Source organism: Mangifera indica, chromosome 3 (genome assembly GCF_011075055.1).
Source record: "Mangifera indica cultivar Alphonso chromosome 3, CATAS_Mindica_2.1, whole genome shotgun sequence".
NCBI classification, from domain to species: Eukaryota; Viridiplantae; Streptophyta; class Magnoliopsida; order Sapindales; family Anacardiaceae; genus Mangifera; species Mangifera indica.
Genome location: NC_058139.1, coordinates 4,558,447 through 4,577,216, shown reverse-complemented (window position 1 = coordinate 4,577,216; position 18,770 = coordinate 4,558,447). Strand labels below are relative to the sequence as shown.

Sequence of the window (18,770 nt, the reverse complement as noted above, 5' to 3'; positions counted from 1 at the left end):
ACTAGCAGAATCAACAAGCAAAGCAAATTGATTATAATTTACATTTCTTTATTAACACAGGAAACAAAAAGATAAAACCTCCAAAAGTGAGAAAATCACCCAACAAACCAAGAGCACAAACAAGTCTTAATCAAGCATAGTCTTCAATTGGGGTAGCAGAATAGGACCCAATAAAAATGTCACCATAAATAAGCCCAGCCAAGCCCCCTCCAATGAAAGGCCCAACCCAATAGATCCAGATCTGTGAGAAGTCCCCACTAACCACAGCTGGGCCGAAAGATCGGGCTGGATTCATTGACCCACCACTGAATGGTCCAGCAGCAAGAATGTTTGCACCAACTATGAACCCAATTGCAATTGGTGCAATCGTCCCCAGTGAGCCCTTCTTGGGGTCTGCGGCCGTGGCGTATACTGTATACACAAGGGCAAAAGTTATAACGATCTCCATTACAACGCCTTCCAAGCTACTCATTCCTGAAGCAACTCCGTGGGTTGGGGTCTGCCAATTCCGATATATCAAATCAACTTCTATTATGAAAAAAATATAATACAAAGAATGTGAAAAAAAAATTAATATATGAGATTAATTTATAACGTACAGTGGAGCTAGTAACGAACTTTAGGAGGAGGCAAGCGACGATGGAGCCAAGGCATTGCGCAACCCAGTAGAAAATTCCAGTTAGGATGGTGATGTTGCCGCCGATAGCCAATCCGAAGGTGACGGCTGGATTCAAATGGCCACCAGAGATGTTGGCAGCCATGGAGACACCCACAAACAAAGCAAATGCATGGGCCACGGCCACGGCCACCAGCCCTGCTTCGTCTAATGCTGCATCCAATGTCAACTTACCTAAACGAACAAATATTCAAACATCGATCACATATATATATATTTACCACTGAAATTGTTTTAGTTTCTTTTTTTTTTTTTCTTATTTTGTGATGGTTAATTGCCATGCAACGTGAGTCAACTCACCATAAGCAATTGCCGAGCCAACACCAGCAAACACAAAAAGAAGAGTAGCAATGAACTCAGAAAGATAAGCCTTCAGTGACCCAACACTGAAAGAGTCACCAATACTGCCAAAAGCTATCTTCACCATTTTGTTAATTAAGAAGACTCAGGCTACTGCTATTTCTTGAATGTGTTTCAGATTAAGATTGATGGCCTAGGTTTTTATACTGCTAAATAGAGAATTCAAAAGTAAGAACGGCCACAGCCGGCACCGTCTATGGGGCCGCAATGAGTGATTAGTGAGTATAATTGGATGCCGACCAACCGCCTTTGATTTGATAATATAGGAATTATGAGCATAAGACAACAGGCTTAACTAGTAATTGATGAACATATAATCAACCAGGTTGTTGTTTTATTAAAAGTATATGATTGAGGATAAGCATGTTCTGACGGAATATTTTTCACAAAATTAAGTCCTGATGATGATGTTTGATGTCACTCTAACATTATATTAATAGCAAAAAGTATGATTAATTAGAGGGAGTTCGTATTGTTGTAATTAATGGTGTGTAAGGAGACATAGTCGGGAGAATTTCAATCAGAAATTTAGTGTATTAAAACAGATTTCCCACCCAAGGTTTGATGTATTCCAAAGCCTCTCGTTTATTAATTTTTAAAAATTTAAATATCTATAAGGTTAAAAGTAAAATCTTATTTGATAAAAATTTTAAAAAATAAAAATTTTATCACATTTTTGTAAAAATTTAAAAATTTAATAATTTCTCTCATCGTTCGGGAGAGAGAGGACCATCGATATAAAGATTGGCCAATTTCAATTATTAGAGAAACAACAGTAATAGAAAATTACAAACTCTAAAGAGAATTTTATTTTTCAAATTTTAAGTAAAAAAATTATTAGATTTTTAAACCTAAAAAAAAATATGAAAAAATTTTAATTTTTAATCTTAACTGAGTTTTTAAATAAAAATTAATTCATTAATAAGTGTTTAAATTTTTTAAAATTTTCAGATAAGATTTTAAAATTTCATCAAATCTTAGGTGGGCATAAGTCTTTGGCCTTTGAGATTTGATCAAATTATAGGCAAGATTTTCATATTTTGTCATATGATATAATTTAATTATTGATTAAAAGCAAAAAAAAAAAAAAAACTTGGGTAACGAAAAAAGAATTGAAGAATAATTTAATTCAATAGATAAGTTGTGGGTTGTCCACTAAGAAGTAGAGTTCTCGATTGGTAACAGGTGTCTCTATATACATGTTTTTTTCATTCGAAAAAGTTTATGCCACTCTTTCATGAACTATTTAATTGTAACGAAAAGATAACTAACCTTATACTTTGGGGGATAACATTTAATACAATAAAATATATTTATGTCATCTTGAGGTTGGTGGGTGGTACTTTTTCCCAAATAAGAAGAACTCACGTGAAGTTTTAATTTAAGATTTTTTTTTACACGTGGAGTAACACCAATGCAACTATTTTAGTGTCACTTAAAATAGCGAAGTATTGAATTAATTGATTGTTTTTTGGGAAGAATGTATGATGTCATTAACAATGACTGACAATACACATGAAAAATGCAAAGAGTTCAAATAAAATTTATGCGATTGTCTCAAAGGTTCATAATCTCATACAACAACTCACCCACCCTCTTGACGTGGTTTGGGCTCATTGATCTGCAAAGAGTTCAAATAAAAAAATCCTTTGAATTGAATTTTGTGGGCTTTGCAAAAGCTTCAAATGTTTCCATTGATTAGACCCATATAGGTCTATTGGGCTTCCACAACAAAATGCGCATATTAACAATGTTTTTCTTTTTTGGGTGAAAGGTCTACTTCCCCCAAGGTTTTGTCCATCACATATTCTCATCAGTTAAATTTAAAAATTTAAAAATTATTTATTATCTAATTCCTCTTAAATTTTTTATTAGTTATAAAGGTAAAATCATTATTTTTTTATTAATAATATTAAAATAAATAAAATTTTATCCCATTTTCTCATTTTAATTTTAAAAATTTATAATTTTCTATTACTTAAATTTTAAAAAATTATATATATATATATATATATATATATATATATATATATATATATATATTTATTTATTTATTTATTTATAAAGTTTAATCTTTTTACCTTCCTTCTTTGGTCAATCTCACATACCTCAATTCAACATATTTTACACATTTATTTAAGCTACTGATCTAACAAATTCATGATTTCATTGGCATCAACTGCATTTTAACATTCTTCATAATCATAAATTAAAAGTACACATGCAAACAAACTTGCAATATTTCAAAAATTTAAAATGTGGGTTTGCGATTATAATCTGATTGATTTTTTGAAAACATGACCGCTCCATATCATATATGCTCTTGTATTGATTTGAAAGCATATAAAAACTTTGTACAGACTGGTGAGGTCAAATCATGTTATCAAGATTGAATGTCTCTCTCATATCATGAAAACTAGGGCCCCTTCTCTGCTTTTTGCAGTTACAAAAAGGTAAGGGCCGTAGTTAGAAGATGCTTTTAAGATAAGTTCTATGAATACCCTCCTTCCAACTGAAATTCGCAAACCAGAAGAAACTGTGAAATAGAAACATCAATGTGACAATTTTCTATAAATTAAAATGTGTAGTTCGTTCAAGTGCCATGGCTGGCAGCCTGGCAAATTACGTCGGTGGCCAACGCATATATGACATTTGTGGCAAGAGGGAAATTTCGATTTCGACTGGTACTTGATATTTGGTACAGCCTTTGCAGCCTAATTTGACTCAATTATTTCCGTGATAAATCGTTTTGTCAAGGGCCCTTTTTTTTTTTTTTTTTTTTATAAATCAAATGTAAACAGCATGAGGTGGACATTACAGTAAGTGGCACTGGGAAGCTTAAGACAAAATTAGTGTATCAGTTTCTTAATCAGCTTCGACACTTGAAAGTGAAAATCATCGTTGTCTTGTAATGGCGGTGTCAAATGAGAGTGATAACTATCTAGAAAACATCTTGGGACCATCAATGCTGTGGACAAGGATTGGTTGGAGCGAATAACCGACTGAATGATGCAGCTATTCACGTTAAAAACCTGTTTAGTTTACGCGGTTGGTAGGCTTCTCAATGGACCTCACAACTCCATCTAAAATATGCTTCGGTTTTGGCAAATTGGTTACTCCATTGCTTTCTAGTCTTAAGCAACAAGTGAACTTTGTTAGAAATTGAAGTTGGTTTTTAGTACAAATACATTGGCCCTAGCCCTAAAGATAAAGTATACTGTGTTAACCAAGATTACACCGAAGGGTTTGTAGAATAAGCTTGAAGGCATTTATGTGCGAAAGTCATTGGCTAATAGACTGTGTTTAAAGATGAATCTTTATTCTCTGAAGATGGAAGATGAGTTTAATAGACTAGTCTCTCAATTGTTGACTATTTTTGTTAATGAGTCAGAGATTAAGAGATGACTTTTGTCTGTCTATCTTTGCCTAAGTCCTATAGAAGCTTTATTTTTGTTGCTTTTGGTATATTTGTAATGATAGGGAGCTGTTTTGTACGTATAGTTGAAATAGAATGACCATGGTTGGCAATAAAGAGAATATGTTGATTGGAGACACCGGAAGTCTCCATTTTATATCTCACAACTGTGTTGTTGGGTGCTGCATGTTTTTCAGCTCAACGCCGACCACGTACCACATGCGTGATGGAGAATCCATTGAGATAATTTATCACTAAAAATAGCTATGAAGAAGCTAGAGCTTGTTTCTTGCCTTTGAGATATATGATTTTGATACCTCAAAATGTTATGATAAAGGTCAGTCCTGCAGCCAAAAGTTTTGCCCTTTCTACTGGAATATAATTGTTATCTTTCATAGCTTCACGCCTTGACTTTGCATTTTGTCGAAACTCAACCAGGCATCCTCAGTACATGCAGGCAAATAATTGGGAACCCTTTGAGTTGGGTATATATCTTCCATTAATTAGTACAAATTCTGAGATATATGTTTAAAAATTGGGAAGTACAATGGTTATTATGAACTTGAATCTATTAACAATTCTTAGCAAATTATTAATGCAAGGCTTCCCATTAGTGAAGCGTATCTAAGGGAAAAAAAATACAAAACAATTTCAATTATCTATGATATGAATTTTGGCATGCATCCACAACATCAGCAAGATGAAAAAGAAAATTCAGAACCGTCCCTACCGCCCATACACGGTTCGTGCACAGCCATTGGCCGGTCACGCGCACTCTTTTCAAGCTGCCAACAACCGATAGTCATAGGGCGCTAAACCCATTAAAAAAAAGAGAACCCAATTCGTCTCATAGTAGACAATAATATAACTTAAAATTAATCAAATGTTTTATTATAGATACATGTTCCTTAATTGTATGATTGTAAAGAAACCAACCCCGTTTATCCAGGATAATGTTCTCATTTTGTTCCTTCTACTCGTCATATTTTTCGAGTTTTGTGAACTCTGTTTTGTCTGTAAGACCGTAAAATTTTTTATTGATTAAACGTTAACTGAATTCATGGAGATTGAAAGCAACTAGATTTTGAAATTTTCTATGTATTCTATTCGGTCTTACTGTTCTTTCTGGGTCTATAAACTCTATATACAAGAAGCTTTTGTTAGAGAAGATGATGGGTCTATTCATTGTAATGAAAGTTTAGCTTTTGGTTTAGTCGTGCAAGTCTTTTTGACACTCGAGTGTGACTTTTTTGTGTTTTTAGAGAGAATGGCTTTTTAAGTTTTTTGCTTTCGACAGAGTGAATCAATCTTTTCAAAATTCTTGAGGTTTCTTTTTTCCCTTTTGATTTTCCTTTCTGGACCACCAGTTGGGTCGTCTTCATTTGACTCATACTTATTCAACAATCAACCCACCTTTGCTTCAGAAATTACTCAAGAAAAAAAAAAAAATTAAAAACAGGTACTTTCAAGTAGCTGGTTACGCGGTGACTTGCTTATAAGTTCAAAAGGCCAGTGGTTGTCTCTTGGGTCATCAATTTAAGCAACTGATATTGCTGTCTAAGCAGCTACTACTTGCCACTAAAGGGATTTGATTACGGCAATTCAAAGTCTTATAACAAGATACAGAAAGTAAATGGCAAATGGGCTCTATTCAGATGGCTCTTTTTCTGTCCCAGAGGAAGATGGAGAACTGAAAGTGGTTTCATCTTTGCCTTCTATCCCTCAGCCACAAACACCCAGAGAGCCAATGGAATTCCTGTCCAGATCATGGAGTCTTTCAGCTTCAGAAATATCAAAAGCTATTGCTCAGAAACAAAAACAGTTTTCACTTGGCAACAGTTTTCTTGCAATGCCAGGCACACTTCAAGCTGCACAAATTGTAAGTTACTCTCCTGAGATTTTTATTCTTTGGCGTCTCCTTGTTTTTCTTGACTTTCATGGTTTTAATGGCTGAGGAAGAGTTGAAGCAATTAGTCATTTCTGATTCTTTTCTTCACTGTTGCAGTCGGGCAATACGTTGAGCTCAGGAAATGGTCGGAGAACAGGATCGATTGGGAAATGGTTCCACCACCACAAGGAGCTCTCGTCTAGCAAGTTGAAGAAGAAAGACAAGGCCCGTGTTGAAAATGCTCGCATGCACTCTGCCATCTCTATTGCTGGACTAGCGGCAGCCTTGGCAGCTGTGGCTTCAGCGGGAACCTCCGATGGCTCAGGCTCAAGCTCGAAAATGGGCATGGCGTTAGCTTCGGCTACTGAGCTCTTGGCATCACACTGCATTGAAATAGCTGAATCAGCTGGAGCTGATCATGATCGTGTGGCCTCTGTTGTGAGATCAGCAGTGGACATTCAAACTCCAGGAGATCTGATGACTCTTACGGCAGCAGCTGCAACAGGTAGTTGCAATATCTTTGAGCTACATAAATCAGTGATCAAAATGAAATTTTAACGGTGCCCATCATATTTTCCTTCATTAAAATAGCCTTGAGAGGAGAAGCAGCTCTGAAAGCAAGACTGCCAAAAGAAGCAAGGAAGAATGCATCTATAAGTCCTTATGAAAAGGGTATAGCAGAAACTCATTGGCCAGATGCTTTTCTCAGTCAATCGGAGGAACATGGTCCCCCTTGTGCCGGTGAACTTCTGCAACACACCAGAAAAGGTAACTGGGCTTTGAATTTGAGGATATCAAAGCTATCTCTTTTCAGTTTTGAAAGAAAAAAAATCTAGACTTCTTGTTATTGCTATTTGCAGGGGTGTTGCGGTGGAAGTTCGTCTCAGTTTACATCAACAAGAAATCTCAGGTCATAGTTACTCTCAAAAGCAAACATGTAGGAGGAGCCTTCTCCAAGAAGAACAAATGTAAGCAGTTTACTATTATCCATCACAGCTATCAGAATTTGTTCATTAGCTAACATATGAATGTGCTGCTTTGTGACTAGGTATTGTCTATGGAGTGTGTGATGAAAGTAGTGCTTGGCCGTACAAGAAAAAAAGGGAAATTTCTGACGAAGTGTATTTCGGCCTGAAAACCGCACAGGGTCTATTAGAGTTCAAGTGCAAGAGTAAAATCCATAAACAAAGATGGGTTGATGGGATTCAAAATCTTCTCCGTCAAGTAAATAGTCTTGAACCAACTGAGCTCTCTTTAGAGTCTTTGAGTATCAATAATAGCACATAGTTTAACAGATGCTTGTGGATAAAGTCCAATAATAGGACAGGCATAGTGTTATATTATGCTTAAATGTCTTAAAGTATGGATATACTCTTTTGTTATAGTGACATAATATTCACAGGAGCAATGAAATTTGTTGTGCTTATGTGCATATAATATTCACACTATTTTATGTAATATTACTTTTAAATTCTCACTTCCATTTTTTTCCCCATTTGAAATAGTTTCCATGAAGCTAAAGCTGCAATCTGAATCCTTAAGAGAAGATAAGTTCATTTAAAAATATATAATTGAACAATAAACCAAATCCACATTTAGATTCAATGATTTTTACAGATTGAATGTCATTAAACAATTCTCATGGTCCGCATGTGATGTGGAGATGGTGGGTCTAATCCTTGATCTCTCTTTGCAGATTACCTAATGCCACTGGTAGATCAAAGCCACCAGGCCTACACACAAACAGACTACATAAAGCTCCGTATACTGATAGATCAAAGCCACCAGGCCACCACCTAATCCCATTCTATAAAAGATGAACATTAATTCAAAGAACAAAAAATCGGGTGCCAGGATGAGCATTAAGCATCGTTTAAAAATATTACAACGAATTTCAAAATGATGATTCAAATTACTGTGACAAATGATTATCATAAAATGTTTGCTGAGATGGAAAAAAGATAAAACTTTACCAACGAAATTTCATGTGTTTGTATATTTAAAGTGACATCAGGATTGAATACTTTGAGAAAATTATATAATCTATGTACAGAGCTAGCCTTTGCAACTTCATTAGCCATCTTTTTTTCCTCTCCCCTTAAAATACAACAGTCTTGTTTACCTCATAAGGTAACACTCGAAGTTCACAGTATGATTTTATAGCCTTCGTAAGACACCGTTTCTCAAGGTCCTCAGATTTCTGTACAAAACTTTGGATATTATCTCTATGGGAAACTCTCTCAACCTGCAAAAAAAAAAGTTTAGGGGCTTGTTAGAAAGTATATGATCAATTAATTTTAAACAGTAAATAAACAGAACTAATTTGAGTCCACAAAATGCTAAACATTAGAACTGTCTCCACAACGGCACCCTGCTTCAGAGATACTAGCATGACTAACCAGAATTATAAAACCAGCTTGGAGGCAACAAATGGCCTGTGGGTTCTTGTTGCTTTATCTTGAACCTCAAAAACTTCTTATGTCATGTACAGTTGTAAGTAGGTTTTCACCTTAGATTTTATTGTAATTTAAATAGCAGCAGACAACTGAACAAAACTAATATATGCAATCCCAGGGTAGTAGCACCTGTACCAAAATTTTAAAAGGTAGCCATGTATAAAATGTTGTTGATGTTATTTCCAAAATTAGATAAACTTCTCTCACCCCAGGTCTAGTTTGATGAAGGTTTCATCTTAGATTGGATCATACCCTAAACAGCCATAAACAAGCGACTCTTAACCAACTATAGCAACCTAGATAATGAGAACATGTACCAATGTTTGACAAGCCAACCATAGAATGAATGCAATACTTAAAACAGTATAAAAAGAACACAATAATCACCATCTGTTCAATAATAGGCCCTTCATCAAGTTCTTCAGTTACAAAGTGACTTGTTGCACCAATCAATTTAACACCAGCATCAAAAGCCTGCAAACATGATCTAGCAATTAAACATTTATGGAGTCAGGGTGGAAAAACTGAAATTGTTATAACAATGACATCTTCAATCATAATAAAATGAAAATAACTAACCTGTTTAGATGGATTACCACCCTTAAATGATGGCAAGAGGCCATGGTGAATGTTAATTACATCCTTCCCATAACTCCTTAAGAAATTACCTGACAATATCTGCAGAAAAATTATGGATATTCTAGTATTGATTCAATTGCATAAACAGTTCTGTACAAAGTGCAGAATTTGAACAATCCTATTTCCACAGTGGAAAGTGTGCGATATATATTTTACTCAATGGACCCCTACTATCAACCAGCCAATGCACAATGGAAATGGGCCTAAATTTCTGAATTTAGGAGGTGAATACCAAAAAGAATAGAAACTACAACATTCTTCTGCAATTTCAAAGTGGATATGCTGATGTGCAGGATAGAGGGAAGAAAAAAAAAGTTCATTCCTTCAATATCATTCTGAACTTGCATTTAAAACATTAACCTGCATTTTTTCTTGCCCGGTAAGAAACATGCATATAAAATGGTGAGCAACTTAGAAACTTATTTGGATTTACCTGCATGTACCTGGCTAGTACTAGAAAATCAGTATTCTGAACCAATTGCAAAATCTCTTCTTCCCTTTTATTCTCTTTGGTTGTCCGCAAATAATGATAAGGAATGCCAAGCCTTTCAAGAATGCGAATCACATGGGTGTTTGGACCTCTATCATGATTACTGTCAAATAATAAGGCTGTAATAAGCACTCATGAAATAAAAATGATCAGCTAAAGAAAATGAAATTTTCTTGAGCTTCACCTTATCACACAAGTTATATCAACTGGAAGCCTACGATCCTGCCATCCATGCAATAAATCGGCTAGGCAGTGATCCTGCAGGTAGAAGCCAGATTAGCTTTAATCATGAACTTAAATAAATTCGTCACCAAAGTAACAAAACATACCTGCTTTGAAGCAAGAACTGCAATCTTATATTTGGGGTCTTTATCAGGCACTCGGACTATAGATCTCATAGCATTGAACATTTTTGACAGCTTGGAGAAGTCCTCATCCATTTGTTCTCGTGGCCATAAAACAGGGTCGAAAATAAACTCACTGCCACATTACACACAATGGGAGTTCAGTATCATCTGTGATTCAGATAGATCAAATACTATAATCAACTAATTGCAAAAAGTACAGTCAGCATCAGACAGACTAATGCATAATCAAATCCAAGCCATCACCACCTCCTTGACATTTTCAAAGAAAGTGATAACGAATGGGACCAAATCTTGCAGATTCACTCATTAGCATCTGAACAATATTTAGTTCTGGCACAAATGTGGTGATACATACAAAACCCAGTAAGCCTAACAACGGAGTATAATATCTGGATTACATAATCCATTTCATAAGTTCAAAAAATGCATGGCAATTATAACAAGAAGAAATATTTTACGATACAAACTACGAAGTTCCAATCCTATACAAATTAAAAACCTAAATAATAAGATCAGACAAGTAAGTGTAACCGATTGTTCCTGCTGTCATTCAGAATCAAACAACCAAGGAAAATCTATTCCCAACAAAATCAATCTCTTCAAAGAAAGAACCCACTATCATTAAGTAAACAAATGAATATTACATATATATATATAAAACTAAAAGAAACATGCTCCGAGTAAATTAAAGAAAGAAACCAATAGAGGGACCTTCTGGAATAGAAGACAGTCTTGTTTTCGGGCACGAAAACATCAGCTCCTAGTATGTTTCCCCCTCTTGAAGCAATACACTCGGATAGCTTCGCTACAATCCCCACTACATCCTAAATTATAAAACAACTCAAATTAGCAACTACCAAAACAACCACAACAGTAGTCCACCGTCCGGTGATAAAACAATTAATGGAAAACACATACATTGTTTTTTATTCAATTCATAAAATAAAGAAAAATGGGAAAGCTAGGAAATTTAATTACTATTGTTTCTCCGCAACCCAAAAGAACAATGGCGGCATGAAAGTAAGTAGGTGAGGTAAAAGACTTACAGGGCAGTGGAATACATGTATGCCATGGGTAAGAGTCGGAGAGGAAGAGGAGTCAGGGGGCTCTCCTGTGAGTTTCAATGAATGGATTGGCCTGTTTATAAATTGAACAACTGGAGGGAGGCTTGCAGAAGCTCTTCGTAAGAGAGTCATTTCTCTCTCTGACCGCCGAGCCCCGAACTTGCCTGGTGGCCTTACCGCAACTCAAGTTCGGTTAGTGGAAGCCACATAATTTTTCATTTGTTTTGTTTTCTCACCAAACCGCTATGGGATTGGGAATCTCGTGCCGACACGTGGGCGAACATGGTTGGTCTAAAATGTTTGGTGGATCAATAGGTGTGGTTAAAATATTTGTCAATTTTTCGCTTGTTTAACGTCTATTATATCTTGATATTTGCTCTATTTATGATTTTTACATTATTTTTTGAAAAATGAATTTAGAAATAAATATTTTAATTTTACATTATTAAAATCAATAAAACAATAATAAGTATATTTTCAAATATTTACAATAATGATGTGATAATATATGACCTATTAACGTATCATTAAAAATAATATCTAATTATCTTAATTATAAAAATTTGATAATTCATATCACTATCTATTTTTTTGGCAAATTAGCAGGTTTTTCTATCGGTTTCCATAATTATATATCCAATCAGTTTGTTGCAATATAATATTGGCTATCACTCATAATTTGAAAAACACAAAAAAAAAAACCCTTCTCATATTCATCTGTCTAACTAATTACTCACACATTAAGTATCCGATTTTAGAATCTTCAACCATAGTATAAGAAGGGAGAAACATATGTTAGTTACTTTATTCATTTGATGATGAATATTGATTTTTATCATATGACAATTGTTAGATATTAAATTTATCTATATAAAATAATTTATTTAGATGGTGAATATTTTAAAATTATTATTAAACAAATTTTATACTCTTTTTTTTAAATATTAGGGTTAATTTTTTATTTTTTATTTTTGTGTTTTTATTTACTTAGATCTATATTTGAATGATAAAATAAACTTTTACGGTGTGTCTTTGATTACCCTATTAACCTTATTTTTTTGGTTCATCAAAAAATAAATCAGGTATTGAAAGAGAAACTACAACAAATCAAAAAGATTTGGTTCATGTGTTCAAACAAAAAGGGTACCAAATAAAAAGGATGCCAATAGCCCAAAGAAAACGAAAGATCATTTGTTAACAATTAGATCATAAATCATTCAAACATTTCTGCTTCTCTGAACTATAAAGCTCAATCGGATTCTCCAAAAAAAAAAAAAAAAAACAAAGGGCCCAATTGAATGCCTAGTCAAGCCAAATAGAATTTTGTAGACCACAATATGGAGCTTTTCCTTTGTTCAACATTGAGCTGAACAAGGGACCTATGGGACAAACAACATTCCCCCCTTACTAGGGCATAAATAATCTAAAACCATGCCCATCAGAAGAGCATCATATTCACAGCATACAAATTCAACAGTATACAACCATGATCAGTTGCAAGAATCTCACCACCTTCCCACTGCTTCGCCAACTCTAATCTTATCTCCTCGTTTGATACTAAAATTGAACTGTGGCAAAGTATTGTTACTTTCAAGTGATTTCAAAGTTGGGGCTTGGAAGACAAGCACAACTGTTGATCCCATGTTGAAGGCAGCCACCTGGATAGGTTGAAGCAGGGAGGACAAAAAAAATTATGAACCTCATTTACTAATTTAATATAAATAACTTACAATTAGCAAAACTACGAATCTAATTCTTCTCAATATGAACAATAATTGTTAAGAGAATAAATATAACTCTGCTAAAGATTGATATACTTTATATCTTGGAATTCGCAGTTATAATTAACTGGGAAAAAGGATTCACACAGTTAGAACAAAATTTTAAATATTAGTTTATTTATATTTTAATCCAGCAAAAAAATCAAATATGCTATCAATTAATGTGTGCTATTAGTTAAAATCTATTAAATTATACTGGCGTGCTCCAAAAACTCCCATCAGAGTCCAGGATTATTCCAAAAACCAGATTTCTTCACTTCCAGAACTAAAATAAATCAACAAGCACACAATTCAGAAAGTCCACATTCCATGTGCATGTCTAACCTCATCTCCTTTCTTAACCAACATTCCGACACCTTCAGGTTCATACACCCGTTCTTCTGGAGGCTCAGAGTGCAATAACTTCTTTCTTGGCTGGTTTGTCTTGAGTTCTGGTTCAATGAAAAGCTGCCATAGTTATTTAAACCAAAAGTCAATGATAGAAGCTCAAATGGGAGAATCACTAAATGCACGAATTGTCTTGGTGGCATACAGTGACCTCGGGCCTAGAATTTCTGACTTTTTGAGATGAATAAAACCGCAGTGGTTCAGCATTGTTTAATTGTTCATTCCACATTGTGTGTGACTGTGAGCTCATGCAAGCATATGTCATTTTTGCAAATTCTTTTTTCTGTGAAAATTAGCTCAATGGTTTGGGGTAAGGGGTCCTAACCTCAATTGATCCGATAGTAGTTGCTCCAATTGCAGCAATTGCCATATACCCTTCTTGCCACAGACCTTCAAGCACAACCTAGAGGCAAAAAATTACAAAGCTAATTGTTGAAAATTCAAATCTAGTAAGAAAGATAGGATAGACAAGTGAAGCATATCCACTAGTTGCAATCTGAACTCATTAGCAATTTGAAAAAAAAAAAAAAAAAAAAAAGAAAATTAGAAACATTTCAAAATATTCAAGAGATAAAAAGATAATCAGTACCCGGAAATTTAATGATACTGAACTACAAAACAATCCACTGCAGCTGAGAACAGAAAACTAGAACCAAGACTAAAAGATAAATAGAGTGAAGATAAGATGCAACTGTTCCCATCTTATCAATTCTATTCATCTGCACTTTGTACATAATTATGGTTCTTCCTAATCTCCTCTTTCAATGATAACATATAGGAAAATTTCAAAATACAAGAGCTGAAACAAGCATAAATCCTATAATAATAAGATAAACAAAAAACCAATAAAGTAGAATTGAAAACTGTGAGGTTGTTCCAAAACCTTCATGCCTGGTTTTTAAAAAGAAAAAAAAAAAAAAAAGGATAAGATGAAGAAAGAAAATAACCCTTTCATTCTCAACATAAAGATTTCTAATTGTTCTTGTTGCACGTTCGTTCAAAGGAAAGAGGCGACCTGCAAAATAATGAATTATACATGAATTAAAATTAAAATATTAGAAGGAAAAAAATCATTGTAGGAATGTCCAGTGAGAACAAAAAGTTTGACAAACGAAAGTACAAGCATCTGTAAACAAAGGGTGCACAGATTTCTTTATTTTAAGGGAAAAGGAGGTAGCACAGAACAGATAAAATGGCCACAAAAGATAAAACATAGATATCATTAGAGAACATAATTACACTTTTGCGTCCCAAACCAAAAAAGTAAAGTTCTTTTGCTAACTCAGAAGGTCACAAACCAAACACATACTCCTGCTAACCATAATTTTAGCCTTTTATGGCCTTCCTCCTTCAATATGAGAAATAATAATCGATAACGACTTTCTCCTACCGACCCCTGTATATTAGAACCATCAACAAAGACTACTTGGTGTAACAAACATGAAGGAATACAGTTACCTGAAAAATGCCGACGAACTAGAACATTCCAATCAACCGGTGAGTGTATTCGATGGTAGTCTCCAGGCTTCAAGTATATCACACAGTAATAAAGGCCTCTCATTGGACTGCATTTAAAGATTTTAAAAACAAATGAAATCTGCACATATGTTCAGCTCAGGTAGCAATCAATCATGTACTGCTTATAGTACCATGCTACAAAGTAATCGGACAATTATATTTCATTGTTCAATCAACCAAAAACAGATTCTTTATGTACTTTAAGTTAATAATTGTTATCAAAACAATAATTGGCATATGATTTGAAATTACTTTGTTATCAAAACAATAATTAGCATATGATTTGAAATTACCATGCTGACATGTTGTCCTGGACTTTGGGAGTAGCTAATGAAATTCTCCACCATGACTTCTTAGTGTTGTCTACCAGAATGTTTTCTTGTTCACTACTCTCTTCATGCATTTCACCTTCAGCTATCATGGGAAGAACGGTGCTAGCACCAAGAAGAGAAGAAACGGAATACGAAAACCCTTTAACTTGATCAATCATAGCACCAATCCCTTTCAACTCTCCAAATCTTAGTATAGTACCATCTACAGGACTTACCTAGCAATGCATGAATCATAATAAAAAAATGTGTAGAACAATTAGCAAACTCCACAGATATAATGGATATCCAAGGTGCTAGTTACCAGTTACCAGACACTTAGGATCCTGATCAATAGGCCTGGAACCTTGTTTCAGGGTACGAACAAAGAATTCTCTTAAAGAAGCATACTCATCCAGAGGCAGAGCTGCTTCTTCCAGGTCTGTAACACAAGCAGGAAAGCCTTTATCCATATATCATTTACACAAACAAAGATCAAACATGTATCATACCACTTTCAACATCAGAATAAACCTCTATGAACACTTGTGAGATAGCTATATCAAGTTATCAAGAAAAAGAAATAGAAAAAAGAATAAATAGTAAACAATCATACTTGAATGGAATGCCCGAGCCCATGCTTTATAAACATAAGGACGCATCCAGACAGGAAATTCCTGAAAATAAGTAAGCATATAAATTCATAAAACAATCATGATCTTCAGGTGAATCCAAGACAGATGAGGTACATCGGAATCAGAAACTAATTTGAACTCTGATATGACTTAGGAAATCAAGAGAACCAAAAATTAACTCAGATACAAATAGCCTAAGAGAGTTAAAAGTTTTTCACCTATACATTGTGAAGAAAGCTTACCACACTTGTCAGGAAGCCCCAAAACCTAGAAATGGCACGAAGAGGTAGCATTCTCAGAAATGTAGCCTGAAGTTGGCAATGTTGTGTAAAAGTTAGACATGAAATCCGTATGGAGCTTAAAACACATTTTAGATATTGACAGAAAATTTACTTTTACGTCAGGTTTGAATTCAAAGTCAGCCCCTTTCTCTCGTATCTCTTCAATCTAGCACCAATGAAATTGAATTATGTAAAAAAAATATACAACCAATAAAACTCCTAAAATGCTTTGCATGGTATGCAAGTTACTACTACCATATCAATTTATCAAAAATACAAAACCAATATGTACCTTCTTATCATCATAGAGCCTGCGAGCATGAAGAGCACCAAGCATAAGTAAAGTGGCAACTGTGGCACCAGGTACCAGGAACATATTGCCTGCACAACAATGTTTCTTGTCAAAATCTACCACAAGCAGACAAAGTACCAGCATAGTTATCATGCTTTTATAGAAGCCATTGGTTAAATTGGATGACTTATAGTACAAAAATAAGTAATTTCATAGTCAATCAAATAAATTTTTTAGAAATTTAAATTTCTATTCTAAAATATAAATCTCTTCTCACATACTTTTATGGAATTATATAAATTAGATACAAAATTTCAGTGCATCCTGTTCAACATAGATATTCTACAAATAAGAATATAGCTTACAAATATGTGAACAATGAACCGCTGAACCAGTAGAGAACATGATAACCTAAAATTCAATATCCGTACGTCTGTTTAATGAACAAACAGCTAACATTGAAAGAAGAAGAAGAATGACCTTGACCATTGTTTGTGCCGCCACTAGAAGACGCTCGAACTCGAGACGTTGTAAAGAGCTTCTTCACAAAAGAAGTAGAAAATTGACGGCAGTGATGTCGCTCGTATTGCCATAAATGATGAGGAAAAACAAACGCTTTATGGGAATATCGAAATTTCATTTCCGTTTGGTGGCTTTAGCTGAAGATGCTCTTTAGCCAGGGTTTATTTGGATAGTGCTTCTTGAATTTCGAGTGGTAGATATTGTGTCTGCGCTGAAATGCGAAGGACTGTTTAAAATGGAGAGACAAGCTGCCGTTTTGTCACTTTTGTGAGTCTGCAATCAGAAGTTGGTTTCCGATTTCAAACCCTGATCACTTGTTTAAGTTAAACTGAGAGCGGCAATGAACCGCTGTTTTGCCTCTCATTCTACACCGCTGTTTTTGTCTCTCATTCTACACCACAACCGGAAAAGTTAGATGACCTTTGAACGACATGTCGTTTATTATTCAACCACTCGAAAAAAAAAAAAAAAAAAAGGTTAACTTTTTAACTTCCTTGATGTTTATTCTACCATCAAATTGTCGTTCACTTCCCATATACTTACAATTAGCATCTCCTCTATTGTATTGTAAGAGGTTAGCCAAATTCTTACTGAAATTTCAAGGAATTATTTCAAATAACTACATTTAAGGCCTCCTAATGCAAAACAATTAAATTTGAAATTCCTCTCCATATCAATCTAGTTATTTCAATTACTCACAATTGTGCCCCAAGCCCTTTAATTTCTATATTAGATTAAGATTTGATGTCGATCAATAGATTGGATTATGATTTGTTGTCATATAAATTTCTAGATTAGATTAATAATTGATGTTGATTAGTAGTTAGATTATGAATTGCTGTTAAATATCTAAATTTCTAAGATTGTCTAGTGAATTATTTAAGATTTGATGCTGATCAAGTTGTTTAAATGGTACAAAGAAAGAGAATAAAAGGTTGGTTTGAAATTACCTTATTTGAATACTCAAACCCATTGTTCTTTTTGACCAAAGTTAAGTCATTCAGAATAAATTTTAAAAATTGACACTAATATTTTCATTAACACTTATATTATGATATTTAAATAAAATGATATAATCATTTTTTAATTATTAAAAATAACGCTTGACTTTCTTAGAAAAAAAAAGTCATCTGATGAACATTGGGTGAAAAATAGTCATTTAGCCTTACTTTCAATGCTACTTTCTGAAGATTTGGGTGGGATCGGTCAACTCCGAAGGAAAAGCACTAAATGTTTTAGGCCAAAGGACAAGTTCCCACCCAAGGTATGCTGCATTCACTTTCTCTCTCTTAACTTTAAAAATTCCAAATACCCACCCATGTGCAGTTAAATTTATCAGTACTCTACCCTTTAAAATTTTATCTCTTTTCCCCTTCCTATCCCCTAAAAACTAATCATTTTTCCCTAGGTCAAGTTTTGAAAAATAGCATTCCCCTCACTAGGGTTTAGTTTTCAATCCCCAATGTAAATTCGACGCCATCGTCGATGACGAAGTTTTCTTGACGCACCATCATGCTCCAACGATCTCTCTTCTCTTCTCTGGAATGCCAATTAGCTTAGATCTAGTGTCTTCTTCACCTAAAAAGTTGAAGAGCTTTGTTGGGCGACGAAACTCTTCGTCTTCCCAAACCAAGACGACATCAGATCTGGGCCGACTGACTTTTCAAGGGAGAGAAAAGAGGTCGTCGGA

At 34.4% G+C, this 18,770-nt stretch overlaps 4 protein-coding genes across 4 annotated transcripts; 1 reads left to right on the top strand and 3 right to left on the bottom strand.

The window, feature by feature from the left end:
• Positions 1-64: 64 nt before the first annotated feature.
• LOC123212374 (probable aquaporin TIP2-2) lies at positions 65-1,119 on the bottom strand. Its single transcript, XM_044631490.1, has 3 exons — positions 977-1,119; positions 600-850; positions 65-499 (listed from the first exon to the last, which is right to left on the bottom strand). The coding sequence occupies exons 1-3, from the start codon at positions 1,101-1,103 to the stop codon at positions 131-133; spliced, it is 747 nt and encodes a 248-aa protein (XP_044487425.1). The 5' UTR covers positions 1,104-1,119; the 3' UTR covers positions 65-130.
• Positions 1,120-5,388: 4,269 nt separating this feature from the next.
• LOC123211936 (VAN3-binding protein) lies at positions 5,389-7,816 on the top strand. The gene is made up of 5 exons (XM_044630921.1): positions 5,389-6,330; positions 6,457-6,844; positions 6,931-7,107; positions 7,200-7,307; positions 7,388-7,816. The coding sequence occupies exons 1-5, from the start codon at positions 6,085-6,087 to the stop codon at positions 7,624-7,626; spliced, it is 1,158 nt and encodes a 385-aa protein (XP_044486856.1). The 5' UTR covers positions 5,389-6,084; the 3' UTR covers positions 7,627-7,816.
• A 491-nt stretch (positions 7,817-8,307) lies between these two features.
• LOC123211937 (formyltetrahydrofolate deformylase 1, mitochondrial-like) lies at positions 8,308-11,571 on the bottom strand. The gene is made up of 8 exons (XM_044630922.1): positions 11,339-11,571; positions 11,004-11,116; positions 10,254-10,404; positions 10,109-10,182; positions 9,868-10,027; positions 9,375-9,473; positions 9,183-9,269; positions 8,308-8,584 (listed from the first exon to the last, which is right to left on the bottom strand). The coding sequence occupies exons 1-8, from the start codon at positions 11,486-11,488 to the stop codon at positions 8,438-8,440; spliced, it is 981 nt and encodes a 326-aa protein (XP_044486857.1). The 5' UTR covers positions 11,489-11,571; the 3' UTR covers positions 8,308-8,437.
• A 951-nt stretch (positions 11,572-12,522) lies between these two features.
• On the bottom strand, positions 12,523-17,499 carry LOC123209937 (phosphatidylserine decarboxylase proenzyme 1, mitochondrial). The gene is made up of 12 exons (XM_044628039.1): positions 17,039-17,499; positions 16,559-16,647; positions 16,379-16,432; positions 16,228-16,293; positions 15,967-16,027; positions 15,683-15,792; positions 15,336-15,589; positions 14,983-15,089; positions 14,472-14,539; positions 13,850-13,927; positions 13,462-13,584; positions 12,523-13,014 (listed from the first exon to the last, which is right to left on the bottom strand). Exons 1-12 carry the CDS (start codon positions 17,196-17,198, stop codon positions 12,862-12,864), a joined length of 1,323 nt encoding a protein of 440 aa, XP_044483974.1. The 5' UTR covers positions 17,199-17,499; the 3' UTR covers positions 12,523-12,861.
• Between the last annotated feature and the right edge of the window lie 1,271 nt (positions 17,500-18,770).